Raw genomic sequence first — 17,606 nt, 5'->3', positions numbered from 1 at the left:
CTACATGTAGCACTAGCTTCTATTATTCTAAGATTCACATAGAAGAGGTCTGAAGTAGGCTTAAGTTCTTCGAAGGCTCTATCTAGGATTACTAAGAGGATAACATTTGAGAAAAAAGAAATAATGGTATCTGTGAAAATAATCAATGTTTTGAAACCATTTTTCATCCTCTAACATCTGTCACTTTCCCCTTTACTTAATTACAAGTTGCTTTGAAAATTATTATGTGCGTGAATTGTTTTAACAACTGAAATTATACATGTTCAGAAATTCCACTCCGATGAGATAATAAAACGTGAAATGCAAATCTTAAGTAAAACACTAATTAAGACATATTGTTGATGTAATTAAACACTTAGATTACTTCTCCAAAAGGAAGAACTGCCTGCCCTGAGCCAAACCAAAAGACAAGTATAATGTGAGCAAAACTCATTTGAAAATCCTCTGGCTGCACTTGCATGCACGTGAACTAATTCTATAGCACGCCCCTCCATGCTACATGGAGCTTGGTATTAAATATATTGTGAAAAACAGCATCACAAATAAAAACAGGCATTGAACAAACTGACACAGATAGTTCCGTTCAAGCTCCTCAAGTGAGGACCCTGTCCAAAGTTCTAAGCAGGCACTGTGATCCCCTTATTCACCCTGCTCTCCACAGAGCCCATCAGGGGCTAGAAGCTTAATCTGAATATTTATTAAACAATGATGGAGTCAAATGGGTCAGAAATCAAGATGCTCAGATTCTGGCTCTATCCGTGTGAGCTCAGGCAAACACCTTTTCAGAGTGTGGTGTATGCAGGCCTTGCAAGCCCGAGCAAACCGAAGGCAGGCCACACCACAAGAAGCGCAATCAGTTAAGTAAATGACAAAGCCTTTCTTAAAGGGATGTCTCGCCAGGTTTTGTTTGCTTGCATATTACCTGGATTTTAGAGAGGGTGCTAGAGCTGATGCAATGCTGGCCTCTCTAACATGGAACCTAAAAGGGGTCAGACCCCTGCTTCTCTCCGCCTTCTCTGTAAGCTGGCTGAGCAGAGTCACTATCAGTGTACAGCCACAGGTCTCCGATTGGGAGGCCGAGTGGCAGGATGTTCTCAAGCAGCCACAGTCCAAGCTGCTACAATGCACGAAAATGACTCCTGGAAGCACAGCTCCAGCCTGTGCAGTGAGGTGCGGGACTGACATAGGCTTTTTAAAAATTGGATGGGAGATGGAAGAGTCCAAAGATGCAAATCAGTGCAAGAGCTCAATCTTGATGCTGCAAACTCCCTCTTTGCCCCCGACAGGAAGCACTCGTCTTCCAGTGAGAGGGACAGCAGCTTAGCACATCATGTAAAAGCCAATTTGGCCGGATAAACAGATTGCTTTTTAAAAATTAAGAGAGCCTTCTCTTTAATTACAGTGGCAAGTGCCCAGTGCAACTAGAAGCAGACAAGAGGAGCTACAGAAATTGACCAAAATAAGTGCCCAATTTAGCAGGAACATCAAATCGACTAGATGATTCAAGGAGTGTTCTCTATGGATAGATAATCCATGATTAGCCCAATAGTGTCTTCAGGCTATAATCAAAGATGGAAGATGCATTTGGAAAAAGAATATGCTTTGACTGTGTTTGGAGGAACGTCTACTAAAGCTTTACATTTAAAAAGCCATATTTAATTATTTTGTAGCAGTTAAAAATCTGGCATAACTTAAAACAGAGACCTGGGGTTCCCTCTCTTGAATAATGACAACCAGGTATTTGTTATGCTTTTAAAAAATCAATTTGTTCTGTGTACACTACATACCAATGTAGACCTACAAAAGATTTTAAAATGCATGGCCATTTAGTGGAAATGGTTATAAGCAAGAATACTGTTTCTGTGTTTGCCTAAGTACATTTAGGTATTTTGGTGTCAGGTATAGGAAAAGCCTTATCAGGGACATTACTGGTAAACTGTAAAGGGAAAATCTCTCTGAGTGCCTCACTAAAGTCTCTTTTATTAGCAGAGAACCTCTATTCATGGCAGCTTCTCCTTCCAATTAACTTTGCAATGACTGTGTTTGAATTACTATCGGCAGAAACAAGCCTGATTATTTTGTGAAGCCACAGAAATCTGTGCAATAGACTCTTAAAACTATAAATGAAACATTTTTGTTAAATCCTCCAGACGTCCATATCAATTGCAATTTCCGATATTATAAATAATTTACATGTTCTAGAGACAGACTTTTGATGGATTAATTCCTATAATCCATCATTTTCCTTTTCTCTCCCTCTGCATCATGCATCATTCTTTAAACTTTATCACCAAATTTTCAGTGCTAAATTTCAGAAAACTTACACTTTTGTGGCCACCTGCTGTACCACATGATTTTGTGAACTGATAGTAAGTCTTTCAAAATACTCCAGCTTCTTTTAACAAAATGTGACATTTTGACTCTGACCATCTTTCATAACTGCAAGCTCTTCGCTGAGATATAACAAAAAGAAAGCAAATTTTGCATTCCCACACTTATGAAGGTGCAATATCAAGGCTCAGTTAGGGAGGCTGATCTGTTCCCTTGCAGAAGAACTTGGAAATACAAGTTCATGCATTTTACAAGCACAGTGCAGGGGAAAAGTTCAGACTGTGACCTTCATGAAGATCAAGGTCCTTTGTTGAACTTTCCTGGTAATGGATTACATAAAAATTTGAGATCGAACCCAATAGGCACAGCAATTAAGAAAGAGCATGCCTTTGATTATCAGTTGTGAAGTGGCATTTGAGAGGCAGCTTCCATAGGCGGGGAGGAAAGGAGAAAGCAGACACCTCAAGAAGTAGCCCATGCAAGGAGCCTGGGCGAGAGGCCAGCACCCGGGGAAGGTGAGTGAGGTGCCAGCCCAGCAGCCTCCGTGGCCCACTCACCCTGACAGACGGCACAGGGGGAGCAGCAATGGGCCTTGGGGGAGGTACTCGCACAGGAGGAATTTTATTTGAGAGTTTAAAGTGTTAAAAGAAATATGACTTCTTAAGGCAGAAGAAAAACAAAACCGTAAGTTGTCTTTTATTCCCTCTGAATTGACGCCTTTGTGCTCTGAAATGATCCCCAAAAGTCTCTCAGTCCTCAATATCTCAGGTTTACCCTGCATTCTATGTCTCACTGTGGCTCATAGAGACCTTACCCCATGTCCCCAAACCAGATATATGGACCAGAATTAAGCATGCCAGAGTTGCTGTCATAGCTCAGAAATGGGAACTGAAAATTAATAAATATGAGAAATTTAATGCAAAAAGCTGAATTTCCAGTATTTCCTGCAAACATTCTCATTAACCAGAGAAATCTGTCTGATTCACAGCATCTAGTGTGCACAGAGCACCCACTGCCTGGACATGTCACGTGTACAGAGCATTCAATGTTTACGGAACATCTAGTGTCTATTGAAAATCTAACATTTGCAGACTATCTAGTGAATAAGAGCATCTGACACCTGCAGGGCATCCAGCGTGTACCAAGTGTCCACTGTCTAGTCATGTCATGTCTGCAGAGCACTTAGTACCCACAGAGCACGCAGTGTGTACAGATAACCTAGTTTTTGCAGAATATCTAATGTTTACACACGTGTTTTGTAGAGCCTCTAGTGTTTGCAGGGCACTGAGTGCTTGCAGTGTATCTTGTGTGTTCAGCGTACTCGGGCAGGAAAACATCTAGTGTGTGCTCACTCTGCTCTCCCAGGTCCAGGCTGAGGGCTGGGGATGAGGAGGACTCTACTCACCACATTGCAGCCGGCGCAGTCGGGCCCATTCTCGCAAGTCCTGCGGCGAGCCTGAATGCCGCCCCCGCACTGGGCTGTGCACCGCTCCCAAGGACCCCAGCCCGTCCAGAACACGTGCGGGGGGCACAGCAGATGCTCATTGCAGTATCTGTAAAGGAGAAACCAAGAGGAAAAAGAAACTGCTTAAAAGTGTAATGTGAGTTCCCAGACCTTCCAGGCTCCGTCCCTGCACCAGATGTTGGGCACATGGGCATGCTCGGCGTGGAGGGGGCTTTTGTATTTGAAGTGATTGCTCAGTGAAGGAGGCAGATGCGGCGCTGGCCATGCTGTGTGTGCACGGACAATGGGATGCACGGGAGACAATGAAGAAAATGCTAAACTCACAATGCAGAATGGATCTTCCTGTGCAGCCAATTAAAGGAGAAACAAACAAAACAAAACCCTTCAAATAGACACCCAAAAATGAGAACACGTAGAAAATACCTAGGTAGGGCATTTATCTTCTAAACATAAACATTGAAAGATAAAGCAGGTTATGAATACAAAGTCAGCAAAAGTGTATTTGGATTTCATTTCTCATCCCTGAATCCAATAAGGCTCATAGTCCTGTTAATGTAATAAGTTCAAGAAAGGTTAAAGCCAGATTTTCACATAAAGCTTCATGTCATATACTGCTTAGGTTACTGCATTTTTTAATTTATTTGCAGACTCCCAGAATCATGTCCAACCTCAATTTAAAAGACTACTGGTTATCTAAAAAGAACTGCATTACTACTTACAAATACTAGTCTTATTTTTATAGTTGAATATACTTCTATATATACATACATGTTGCCAATTTTTAGCCAAATTTGCAAGGGCTTCTTAAGCTGTCTATGAGTCAAATCTTTCCTCATTCTTTGATAGTACAAGTGAAATGAAGTGATGCGAGAGAAACAAATAGACAAACAAAACCCAAGAAACAGCCTGGCATTGTATACATTACAACTCATAGGGAGGAAGATGCTACTCTTAACACAGCCAAATTTAGTGAGACACATCTGGCCATTTAAATGACTCTTTAAACCAATAGTCCACCCACTAAGCACAAATGTGGCTTCTAGAGAAAACTAGGATGCAAGATGTTTCTGTCTTCCCCCGACCCATGCCATTGCCTTTAGAAACAGGAGGCAGAGGGTCCTATTTTTGAGGCTAAATCGGTTACCTTTCATGTCATCACTATCAATACTAGTAAACACCTAATCTTGCAGGGCACTGTGCAAAGGCCATTACAGAGAGTGCTTCCCTGTCACAGATGTTTACAGCCTGAGATGAATACCGGGAGATAGACACAGCCCAGGATGCTCAGGACACACAGCCCTATCTCAATGCGTGGAAAACAGGAGCAAATGATAGCTGGTTTCCAGAAACCAGGGAAAGTGATTTAGGGAGCATAATTTCCTGATAGCAAATACTGGTAAGATTCAACAGTTTCTTCATTAAACCAAGAAAACACTATACAGAGAACATGAAGGCTTGGGGGAACAGGTAGTGACGAAAGATAAAAAGCCAGGCCAAGCTGAAGGGAGTCAATGAAGTGAGGCACAGGGTGCATCCACTGACATTCTAGAAAGCAATGGAAAGTAGAAATGGGAAGAGTGAAGTAAGCGAGGTCACTAAGAAGGGAAAAAGATGACAGAAAGTTGAACTTTATAAGGAACTAAGAAAATCCCACAGAACTCCAGAGACAAAATAATACCATCCGAGTTAGAGTGGACAATGGTCCCCAGGGTTTAGTGGATCATCCCCCTGGAGCCCTGGAGACCCCCAAATTTGAGGAGTGCTCCATGCTTGAGGGTGGGGTCTGGTCTACAAAGACAGGAGAGGTGAGGCCACTAGCAAGAAGAGCTGATGGAGCAAGTACCAGCCAGGAGAATCGAGATTGCAACAACTGAAGAGAGATAGTCCAAGCCTGACAAACATGATGGTGGTGGAAGGAGTAGAGGAAGGGATACACATGGGATTTGGTGCGGCGGGAATAAGTTACTGCAACTGTGTGAATGTACAGAAAAAACAACACATGGTAGAGTCAAAAGTCAGCCTCTCAAGTGAAAATGGGAGGAATGCTTACTTCCCAGGAGAGAGAGTTGACAGGTCCTGGCAGAAAATGCCTCCAGAGTGCAGAACCAATCACACTAATGGTTCAGGCGTCCTCAAACTACGGCCCGTGGGCCACATGCGGGTGTTTTTGCCATTTTGTTTTTTCACTTCAAAATAAGATATGTGCAGTGTGCATAGGAATTTGTTCATAGTTTGTTTTTTTTAAACTATAGTCCAGCCCTCCAACAGTCTGAGGGACAGTGAACTGGCCCCCTGTTTAAAAAGTTTGAGGACCCCTGGTTTAGGTTCTCTAAATTTTCACATAAAAGAGTGGGCCCTGTGGCTAAGTTGACTGGGCATCGTCCTGTACACCAGAAGGCTGCTGGCTTGCCTGGTCAGCGGCACATACCCAGGTTGCAGGCTCAATCCCCAGTAGAGAGAAGACTACAATGCATGATGTTTCTGTCTTTCTCCGTACCCATGCCATCTGCCTTTAGAAACAGGAGGCAGAGGGTACTACTTGTGAGGCTAAGTCAGTTAGCTTCTTACCCAGACAGAGTCTGCTCAGAGGCAAAGCAGGAGGCAATTGATCAATGTTGTGCTCTCATATTGACATCTCGCCCTCTCTCTCTAAAAATCAATAACATAGTCTTTAAAAAAGTAAAAGAGTAGCCAATGGAACTGAAGAGTCATCACTCTTCTTCATCTTTTCCACTTTTGAGGCAAGAGGAAACATTAGGTTTCCCTCTTAAGAAGTCACATACAGTCTCCCAGGGTCCTGGCTCTCAGAGCTCAGGGTCCAGGTCATAGAAGAGAAGGACCTTCTAATTAAGAGACCTCTAGATAAAAGAGCCAAAACAAAATTGAGGATACAATAGATTAAAGGAATGTGACTTTAGGAAGCACGTGCAAACGTGTAGAGTTACAATATGTAAAGCATCCCGACTGCTCAGAGATTACTAACATATGTGTTAGTGCAATAACTGTTCCAAGAGGAAATTGCCATTTATTTTAAGAACATATTTGGAAGCAGTAAGTCAAGAAAACTCGGAACATCAGAACTCTCAGCATGTGATTCAAAATCTCCATGTGCAGCTTCTCTCACTGTGGGTATAACGAGAAGTAGAAAACCACCTCCTGTTTCCAAGTGGATCCACTGACATTTAAAAGGGATGGACATTCTAGAGGCCTTGGCCCTAATTTCAGCTTTCAAAAACTTAAACAAACAAGAAAAGGGTAGGCAGAGCAAAGGAAATAAGAGACCTTTGACTTTTAATAAGAAGTACAAACGGAGCTACCATTTCCCCATAGCAAAATAAATCACAGTGCATAAAACCTTCCTCACATTTGCCTGTAGCAGGCCACCTTTAAAGACGCCCCGCCTGTGGTTATAGCTAAAAATCTATTTCAGGAGAACCTGAAAAGTGCATGGAGCACAGAACTTTCAACCAGTGGTGATCAATTGCATATCTGGCTGCATTTGAAGGCTGGCCAAACCTGCCTTCCTTTTCTTTGTCTTCCTCCCTCACAGTGATCCGGAGGAAAAAGCTCCGCCCTGGTTTTGTGAACATGTCACCCTCTGCAAGGGAAGTCAAGAAGGAAAGCAGAAATTTGTAGGTTCTTCTGTCCGTCTATGTCTGGGTTTTTATTCACAAATCCACCCAGAGAAGCAAAGCCCTTGTAAACCCCTAACTCTGATGCTCTGCAATTTTAAGGAAGAAATGCCCCTCAGACCCCTGGCTCTCCTACCCCAACTAACACGTTCTTCTAAGAGATGCATCTCTTATTAAACTATCCTTTCTTGGTCACAAATGAAAATGGAAACGGAAGGTTGGTTACCTTGGAAACTCTGCTTGTTCAAGGATTCTTATTGATTTATGGATCAGGTACCTACACGATGGGCCAGCTGTTGGATCCTCGTGGCTCTAGTACTCTACATGCAGCTGCCTTCACCAAATAACAAGCTAAACACTTTTGAACTTTTAAGGGCCCTCTTGGATGTCTAGGATCTTAAATCACTGACAGTCACAGATGCATTTCATGATGCATTAAAAATTAAGATTCTAATTTTGCCCATGACTGCTTATTCTCATTTTGCATTTAAAAGTTAATTAATAACCCAGCAATATTTCTCCATAAATTATCCATTTTCCCACAAACCTCGTCTCTATGAAAAGAAATGCTTTTCATAAACCCATATAGACTAGATTCTCACCACTGTATCATGTTTCTTTTCATATTTATTTGTGCTATAAATTGTGTTCTGTTGTGGTTAGGGCCATGATAGCTTCTCACTGCAACCTCTGTTAGGCTGAACCAATCACAGCCCTGTCAGAACTATGTTTTCCTTTGTTCTCTCTAAGTGATCGTCCTTTCACTGGGGCATACTGAAATAATGGAATCTTTTGTGGCACCACAGAATCTGTGCATACACTGTGTCCACCATAGCATTAATTTTTATCCCAAGAGAAAGCCAAGTTAACCCATTAGAGGAGAATAATGACTTTAAAAGAGCTCACTAAGGATTAAGTAAACACAATCATGAAGAAGAATCATATACTAACCCTCCATTCATTCCTTTCACTTAACACTAACCTGGTGCCCGTGAGCCTCACCTCCAGGAATCCACACCTGTATAATCCCCTCCCATTCAGTGTTGGGGGAACCTGTGACTTGCTCCTAACAAATAGACGGTGGCAAAAATGACAGGCTATCACTTCCATGCTTATGTTACATAAGATCGTGATTTCAGGAAAACGCTCCTGTGCTGGCTTTGAGGAAGCAAGTGGTCAGGTTGGAAAGGCGCAGGTGGCAGGGAACGGAGGGCAGCTTCTGGCCAACAGCTTCAGTCCAACAGCACACAAGAAACTGCATGCTGCCAGTGACAGGGGGATTTGGGAGGCAGCCCTTCTGCAGTCACACTTCAGATGAGAACACAGCCCTGGTCTCCACCTTGGTGGCAGCCTTGTGGGTTCTTAAAGCAAAGGATGCAGGTATATTGTGTCCATTCTACAAACCCTCAGAAACTGTGCACCAATAACCATGTTAAGGCAGCTGAGTTTGTGGTAATATTATTTTGTAATAACTAGTAAAACAGATTTTGGTACCTATACATGCGGTACTACTATACGAAATACCTAAAAATGTGAAAGTGGCTTTGGGACCAGGGAATTGGGTAGAAGCAAGTAGAAATTTGAGTAGCATGGTAGAGAAAACCTAAATTACCTTGAACAAACTATTAGTATAAATCTAGATTTTGTGGATGCTGCCAGTGAGAATTTAGAAAGACAGAGAATAAAGAACTAAAACTCACCAACAAAATCAACCCAACCAGAAAATGAGCAAAGGACTTGAATAGGCATTTCCAAAAAAGATATACAGATGGCCAATGTACAGATGCTCAACATCATTAGTCCTTAGGGAAATGCAAATCAAAACCATAATGAGAAACCACTTTATAGCTACTGGGATGGCTATAAAATAAAAATAAAAAAAGTAAAGTAACAAGGATTGTTGGTGAGAATGTGAAAAAAAAAACTGTTTCCCTTATATATTGCTGGTAGGAATGTAAAATGGTGCAGCCATTGTGGAAAACAGTTTTGCAGTTCCTCAAAAATCTAAACATAGAATTAACATATGATCCAGCAATTCTATTCTAAGATAAGTACACATAAGAAATGAAGCAGGAACTGAACAGACACTCATATGCCAGAGTTTACTGCAGTGTTATTTACAATAAACAAAATGTGGAAATATCCCAAATGTCAACTAATGGGTAAATGGATAAATACAATATGGTATAGCCATACAGTCAAATGTTATTCAGCCATGAAAAAGGAAATATGCTTCTGACACATGCTACAACATGGATGAACCTTGAAAACATTATACTCAATGAAATAAGCCAAATAGAAGAGGGCAGACATCACATGATTCTATATGAAATACCTAGTCTAGGCAAATGCATAGAGAGAGAGCATAGATTAGAGGTTACCAGGGATTGCAAAGAAGGAGAAATAGAGAGTTATTACTTAATAGTTTCAGAATTTCTGTTTGGGAGGATGAAAAAGTTTTAGAAATAGATGGTGACAAGGATAGCACAATACTCTCAATGCAATTTATGTCACTGAATTGTACACTTAAAAATTGTTAAGTGGCAAATTTTATGTTATACATAACAACAAAAGTTGAAAAGGAAATAAGAGCATATTCCTAGAAACTGGAAGAAGAGCAGAAATCTTCCAAAATTGCTGCTGAAGTTATGAAAGCAGAACATGTAAGTGTCAAGTAGTTATGTAGCTAAGAAAATTCCCAGAAAAAGTAGTGGAGGTACTTCCTGGTTTCTTCTTCCTGCTTATTGTTAAATGTGTGATAAAGAAAGAAATTGAGGGAAGAAATATTAAACAGAAGGAACCAGGGCCGAATAGTTTTGGCAATTCTGAGCCTCTCCACAGGGCAAAAGATGCTAAAGTCAAGAAAAAGCTTCTGAGCATGCCGGAAATGGCTGACAAAGTAAAAGGCTGAGGATGTGACTATACAACCTTTTGTTAAAACCTCAGAAGGATCAAATGATCAGAGTAGTAATCAGTCACACAAAGGGTCCTTTCAAGAGGTCAAGAGCAAGGACATGCCTCACAGATCCTGTCAATCACAAGCAAGCGATGGGGTGTTGTCCCTCAGCCATCTTGACAGGATTCCCAGGTAGAGCAGGGCCATCTCACAAATATCTGTGGGTGTAGATTTATTTAGTGGAGTCAATGCCAAGGAAGTCCAGGGAAGACCCACAGAATTAATTTCAGCAAAGTACCAGCTTGGATTGTAAGGGATGTACAAATCGAATGAGGCTCTAGAAAACCCCAAATTCTACTGGAAGAAAGCACCCAGAAGCAAGCACATGCTACCTTTTAAAGGAAAGAAGATTCAGGAAGTGGAACTGAGAGCCCTGAAGGCAGAGCCATGAACCAGGGAAAGTTATGGCCAGGCCTTGAAACTTAATTGAGCACACACACACACACCCCCACCCTCACCCCCCAGTACCTCCAACACCTGTCTGGCTAGCATTCAGAATTTCTATGGAGCAGTAGTTACATTTCCCCCTTTTCAATAGAAATGTCCATAGCAGGTACCCTCTGCCTGTCCCCCCATTGCATGTTGGGTACATTGGTCACAGATAACTTGTCTCTCGCCAAAACCGGTTTGGCTCAGTGGATAGAGCGTCGGCCTGCAGACTCAGGGGTCCCAGGTTCGATTCCGGTCAAGGGCATGTACCTTGGTTGTGGGCACGTCCCCAGTTAGGGGGTGTGCAAGAGGCAGCTGATCGATGTTTCTCTCTCATCGATGTTTCTAACTCTCTAACCCTCTCTCTTCCTCTCTGTAAAAAAATCAATAAAATATATTGGAAAAAAAAACAAAACAGATAACTTGTCTCTCATGTTGACAGGCTGAGAGGAACCACATGGAGGGAACCTCAATCACATTTGGGCCTGATTTACATGATAAAAGTTCTGGCATTTGGTGAAATGATTTAATGGCATAAAATGTTAGGGGACCTTGGGAGTGCATGAGATGCATTTTGCATGTGAAGGGATGTGAATGACTGAGGGACTGGTAATCTACAGACTATGGCAGAAACTCTCAGGTGACTGCAATGATCCCCGAGTCCTGGTATCCATGTCCTGCGTAAGCTCCCCTCTTGAGTGCAGACAGGAAATGTGTCTTACTTCCAACCAAGGGAATATGCAAGCTGATGGCATGCCAGCTTGTGGTGACATTATATGAGTGTATAAACCCTCGGGTCCCCTGACTCTCGCACCCCTACTTGCAAGGAGACACTCCTCCTTACTAGATTTGAGGAAGTAAGTGACCATGATCAGAAGGCTTATTTGGCAAGCAATTAAGGGCAGACTCTGGCTAACAACTAATAAGAAACCAAAGTCCTCAGTTTGAAAGCTCATAAGGAACTGAATGCTGACAATAACCACCGTGATTTGGAAGTAAATCCTTCCCTAGTTGAGCCTAAGATGAGATCACATATCTGGCCCAGCAGAGAACCAGGTAAGTCATAATGGATCGCCTAATGACTGAGGCTAAGAAATTAAAAAAAAAATGTATGTGGTTTTTAAACCTTGAAGTTTTTGGAACTGTTGTTACAGAGCAGGAGAAAACTTACACAGATCATGACATTTGCCTTTGGTTAATATTCACCCAAATGCCATGGCTTCATCCTTGTTGGTGGCTTCTTTGGAAATCAAGTTTCTACACAGTTCCTGATACTCATGAAAATCATTTCTGGGTAATTTATAACAGATAAACAAAGTGTTCATACCTTTTAGAGTATATGTAAAAAAATAAGTTAGGTATTTTCTTTATTATTTCAGAAAAAGTGATATGAATATTTCTGAGATGTTTGTTGCAATAAAGTTCTCATTGAATTATTCCCCATATGGAAGATTTGGCCTCAAGTGAAAAATCACTACCACTAATCCTGGCTTTAACATAAGGGCATTTTGGGGGAGAATCAGTCTATTCGCTGCAGTCTCTGAAAAGTTCTTTAGGGTTTTTGGAGTTTAAATACACATGGTATCATTGTGTTAATGGTTGTGGATGCTTATTCCTTGGCCTTTTGTTCCTTCCAATGGAGACCGGGTTTCCTTTAATCTTCAGTTTAACTCTAAAATGCCTGTAATGGATGGTATTCCTTTATATTGCTTAGGTGGGGAGACCTCCAACCTCCCACAGAATATGGCAAATCTAAGAATTATTTGCTTGTGAAGACCAAGAAAGAAATATCATGTTCTTGGTTTTTCTGTTTTTCATTAACCTCTTGCTAAGCCACTAGAAAGGCTATTCAATAGGAAGGCTTCAATTTTATAAAAATCTTACATAGTCCCTCCCCTTCCATTTATTACTTAAATCCAAATTTCCTCCATTAACCAAATGTTCATTTAGCCCAAATGAGCATTTCTGCTGTACAAAAAAAAAAAAAAGAAGAAGAAGAAGAACATTTGAATGCAAGTCCTCCAAACACTAGCCATTCTGATCTTTTCCTAAAAACAAAGCTTTAAGAACAATCGTAAATGGGTACTGAACATACACGTATGTTTACCAGAGTTAAACAGCTCCTTGCTTCCTGGGTGCTCAGCCCAGGAAAGGTGATGCAGGTGTGTGATGTGTGGAGGTGCCATGATTCTAACAGCAGCTCCACACAGGTGAAGGTGGCTTTGCCTGAGTGGGCTGTGTTCTATGACAATGTATAGCATTTTAAAAAGGAATTTATTGGGGTGACATTGGTTCACAAAACCATACAGGTTTCAAGTGTACAACTCAATAAAATATCATCTGAACACTGAATCATTTACCCATTGCCCCAAACAAAGTCTTTCCATCCCATATTTTCCCCCTTTGCCCACCTCCACTAACCCTCCAACCCCCTTTTCCCTCTGGCTATCACCACACTGTTGTCTGAGTCTATGTGTTGTGTGTGTGTGTGTTTTGCTTAATCCCTTCACCTTCTTTCATCCAGTCCCCCAACCACCCTTCCCTCTGACAGCTGTCATTCTATTCCAGGTATTCATACCTCTGCTTCTATTTTTGTTTGTCAGGTTATTTTTTTCATTAGATTCCACATATATGTGAGATCATATGGTATTTGTCTTTCTCTGACTGGCTTACTACCAACCAAAGTTAAATCTTACAAGGCTTAGAAGTAGCAGGGAGACCGCTCTCCCATAATCAGCTTTCTCACCAACTAATGTTAGCTCAGAAATGATATACTTTCCCAAGAGTATCTTGGGGGAACTACTTAAAAAATGACCAACCTGCACTGCAAAAATCAGCTTTCATGTTCCTCTGAGTTGAAAGGAATAAAATCTTAATTGGTAATTTAGGAACACAGTGAAGAAAGAAAAAATGATTTTGTCTGGTTGTTTTGAGGTTGTAATAAATACATAGTGGAGGATTATCTGTATGGTAAGACTTTATGTAAGTATAATATATAAATATTACATTGTCTATATAAATATTTACCACATAACAAATGACTGCACACAGTATTTTATGAGGCTCCCAGTGAATCCATATCACTAGATACAAGCCTTACTACATTTTAATTAAAAGGTATTGAAAGTCATTTTCTTTCACATGGGACTAATACAATAAGTTTATGGGAGTATGGCAGAATAAGAACCCTGAAAGTGATGTGAAAATTACCTACTTGGATATTCTCCAATGACCATAAACGGAAATGTACTTTAAATATGCAAGAGAGAGTGAAATACCACAACTGTACATTTTATGAGGCCAAAATCAAATGTCTGATTCTATAAAAACCAACAAACTGTTAAATGCAAGACTGAACTGAAATGTCCCCAGGACGTGCTGAAAGCTTAAAATACACACGCGAAAGACTGTCCCACCCTCGGTCCTACCGTAGCTGCACCGAGGGTATCTGTTAATGGAAGAGTGTGTACTAGTTACAGATATAACCAAAACCTTGACTATGTTCCCACCTATGCTCCAGCTACTTAGTCTAGTTCTGATGGAGAACTTCACTTCATCTGGCCAGTACATCTGGACCCAGGACTGCCTTTGCTCCTACACGGAACTGTAGGTTTTGAGACTGGGGCAGCTAGATTCCAACCAACACAAGCTTTCTCCAGCAAACTCACTTGCTGAGCCCCCAGGGAACCCAGCCCAGACAGGGACCACAGCAGCCCAGGGAAGCTGTCAACACGAGGCTTTGGTCAAAGTTTAAGGATGTCAGGAAAAGCGGCGGCCAGTTCAGCTCAACAGAAAGGGTTGCCACAGATAAGCTAAGCTAGATCCAAAAATAAAGCCACAGGGAACCGACCGCACTGGAATGACAGTAAGTGTGAGGACGGCGATGCTGGGCAGAGCGGTACGTACCTTTCCTCTCGGTTCTGTCCCACGCACACCCTGCCCCCGTGCCGGGGCGTGGGGTTGCTGCAGGACCGCTGGCGCACCTGGAAGCCGATCCCACAGGTGGTGCTGCAGGGAGACCAGGAGGTCCAGGGGGTCCAGCCTCCATTCCTGGGGGGAGGAAGCAATGTAGTCATTGAGTCACACTGGCTCAGAGTCCATCCCCCGTCTGCACCCACCTCCCCATACAGGTGCTTCCCCACGTGGACCACCGATTACAGGTGTGAAGAGAAAGGGAACCGGGGCCATGGGACTGAAGGTACTGCATCCTGGGGATCTGTTACTGTGAGAGTTTTCTCCCTGGTATCTGATGTCAGAGTCCGGGTAGGAAATTTAAGAGTGACATGTTAAGTGCACTATAAAGAATTCAAAATGGGCTATGTTAGAAACTATTAAGAAACATTAATTTTGAAAATGTAAATCTAATAAGCAATGTTAATTCATTGAAAAGCAATTAGAGATGAATCCCCCAAACTCTAGAATGTATACTTTCACTTGACTTGTACTATTTCAGTTTTAATTTAAAGTATACACATAAACAAAACAATGATCTAAACCTACACATAATGCTTACTTTTAAAATCAATGAAAATCAGTAATTCTCTTGATAGCACTCATATTGATATAGGACATGGTAACATCTAGAGTTTTAAAACAAACTTTATTAAAAATGAATGAAGGATATTTTAAATTCAGATTCTTGTCTATTTTCTTATAATTTGACAAAGATGTAGAATATAAAGAAAGACTGCAAATTGTGTTTATCTGAATTTGTTATTTATATATGGATAGGCAATAAGGTAGAGATAGTAAAAGATAAAAATAAAATGAACCACTTTTATAAAATATAAAATTCTACTGTGGTCATGGTGCCATCGGTGCCGGGGACAGAGGAGATAATTGAGTATAGCTGTAAAGAAAATCACACAAACAGCAACAACAAAACACTAAGCAGAAGACTAGGAACCTACTCAATGGATCAAGCTGTCTGAGCACGTCTCCGGGTTACCCAGTATTGAATCTTACAGAGCTGGGCGTTGGGAGCTCATATATACTATAGAGCAGAGAGCCTTTTGACTTGGATGTGGCTTCCTCTACCTCCCAGCTACTGCCACATAGCAGTGGATGGATTCCACACATGTGCCCTGAGGACTGAGCTTGCCTTCTTCCAGCTGCTGAGAGGCTTGTTGGCTATAGCTCCGCTGAGAGGATCTAACCCACCAAGGGTTGTCTAACCCCATGGTCGGCAAACTGTGGCTCTCGAGCCACATGCGGCTCTTTGGCCCCTTGAGTGTGGCTCTTCCACAAAATACCACGGCCTGGGTGAGTCTATTTTGAAGAAGTGGCATTAGAAGAAGTTTTAAGTTTAAAAAATTTGGCTCTCAAAAGAAATTTCAATCGTTGTACTGTTGATACTTGGCTCTGTTGACTAATGAGTTTGCCGACCACTGGTCTAACCCATCAAGGGTCGCCCCAACTATGGATTTCCCCCGAGAATAGTTAAGTCCTTTATTGGTCCTGAATACAAATCTCCTGCCACAGTGGCATTCCTGACCGTCTCAGGACAAATAGGGGTTTTTCCCCTAAAGTTCCATAAGGGAAGGTATAGGTTAGACAACTGGAAGGCTGCAGAGACTCAATGCATTTAGATGACAAACGCCTGTCAAGGCTTGGGGCTTACCCTTGACCTCCAACCTTTTTATTACCTAGTTATATTTCTTAATCAATTAATCATCTTTCTCTTTCCCTCTTCCTCCCTCCATCCCTTCTCTACCTCTCTGAGAAGAATTAGAATTCAGAAGTGACATAATGTAAGAAGGATGTACATTCAAATGTTCATTTTAATGATAAAATAAAACCATATATTTCCAATCAATAGTAAGCCTGACTTGGCCCTGGTTTGATAGTAAAGTCTGGCTTAGCTAATTAATTTATATTGTGGGTTTCTTTTCATAAATTCAATGTCTTTAATCCTGCTGCTCCAAGGTATTGAGAAAACATATTTAAATGATGTGATGAGATAAAGCATATAACCAAAAATATTATACTTGTAAAATGTATTAAATTTGCAACATTTCAAATTTTCAAACACTTTTTGAGTGTGTTGGGTTAAATAAGGTGCCTACACATAAGAATAACAGATTGAATTTAGAATCATTTGAATGGTCGTCTTAAAGGCTCTTTGATGTACTTTGCACAAATTGAAAAGTATTTGACAGTACTGACTAAGCAAAAAATCTGATTTGCAAATTAGGTGGTTTCCAATGTTTTACTTCCAACAAAATCAAAGGCCAGCATAAACAGTTTATTAACTAATATAGGCCATTACGAAAGTATTTGATGTTAGCTTATTATGATTTTGGCAGATAAGTTTGAAAAATCCCAGGGAAGTGAGTGACAGTGCTGACCTTACATTTCCAACCACTTATGTAAGTAAGATCCATCCAAACTTAGAACTAGAAAAATAAAACAGAAAGAGGGAATTGGTGTAAAGCCCTGTCTGATTCAGTAAAGAGGTTCCATTCATGCCTGAATTGGAACAATAATTGGGAATTAAAAACAATGGCATTAAGGAATGGAATTCCAATAAAATCTCATTTTTCAATGTGAAGTAATTATTAGTCAAAATGTGCAATATCCATGATAACAGAGGGTGCCTCCCCTGGTTCGCCTAGGACCATGGTCGGCAAACTGCGGCTCGCGAGCCACATGCGGCTCTTTGGCCCCTTGAGTGTGGCTCTTCCACAAAATACCACGGCCTGGGCGAGTCTATTTTGAAGAAGTGGCGTTAGAAGAAGTTTAAGTTTAAAAAATCTGGCTCTCCAAAGAAATTTCAATCGTTGTACTGTTGATA

The 17,606-nt window shown here is 41.2% G+C and overlaps 1 protein-coding gene across 1 annotated transcript in view; it reads right to left on the bottom strand.

Annotated features, from left to right (window-relative positions):
- The window catches only part of SEMA5A (semaphorin 5A), a 246,985-nt gene that overhangs the window by 32,055 nt on the left and 197,324 nt on the right, over nt 1-17,606 (bottom strand). Inside the window, exons 13-14 of the mRNA XM_008151651.3 lie at nt 14,720-14,863; nt 3,737-3,884 (exon numbers count right to left, since the gene is read on the bottom strand). Coding sequence (XP_008149873.2) covers nt 3,737-3,884; nt 14,720-14,863 — 292 coding nt within the window. The remainder of the gene's footprint in view (nt 1-3,736; nt 3,885-14,719; nt 14,864-17,606) is intronic.

This window comes from Eptesicus fuscus, chromosome 4 (assembly GCF_027574615.1).
Source record: "Eptesicus fuscus isolate TK198812 chromosome 4, DD_ASM_mEF_20220401, whole genome shotgun sequence".
Classification (NCBI taxonomy): Eukaryota; Metazoa; Chordata; class Mammalia; order Chiroptera; family Vespertilionidae; genus Eptesicus; species Eptesicus fuscus.
The sequence above is the reverse complement of the archived record's forward strand: the minus strand, read 5'-3'. Positions and strand labels throughout refer to the sequence as shown.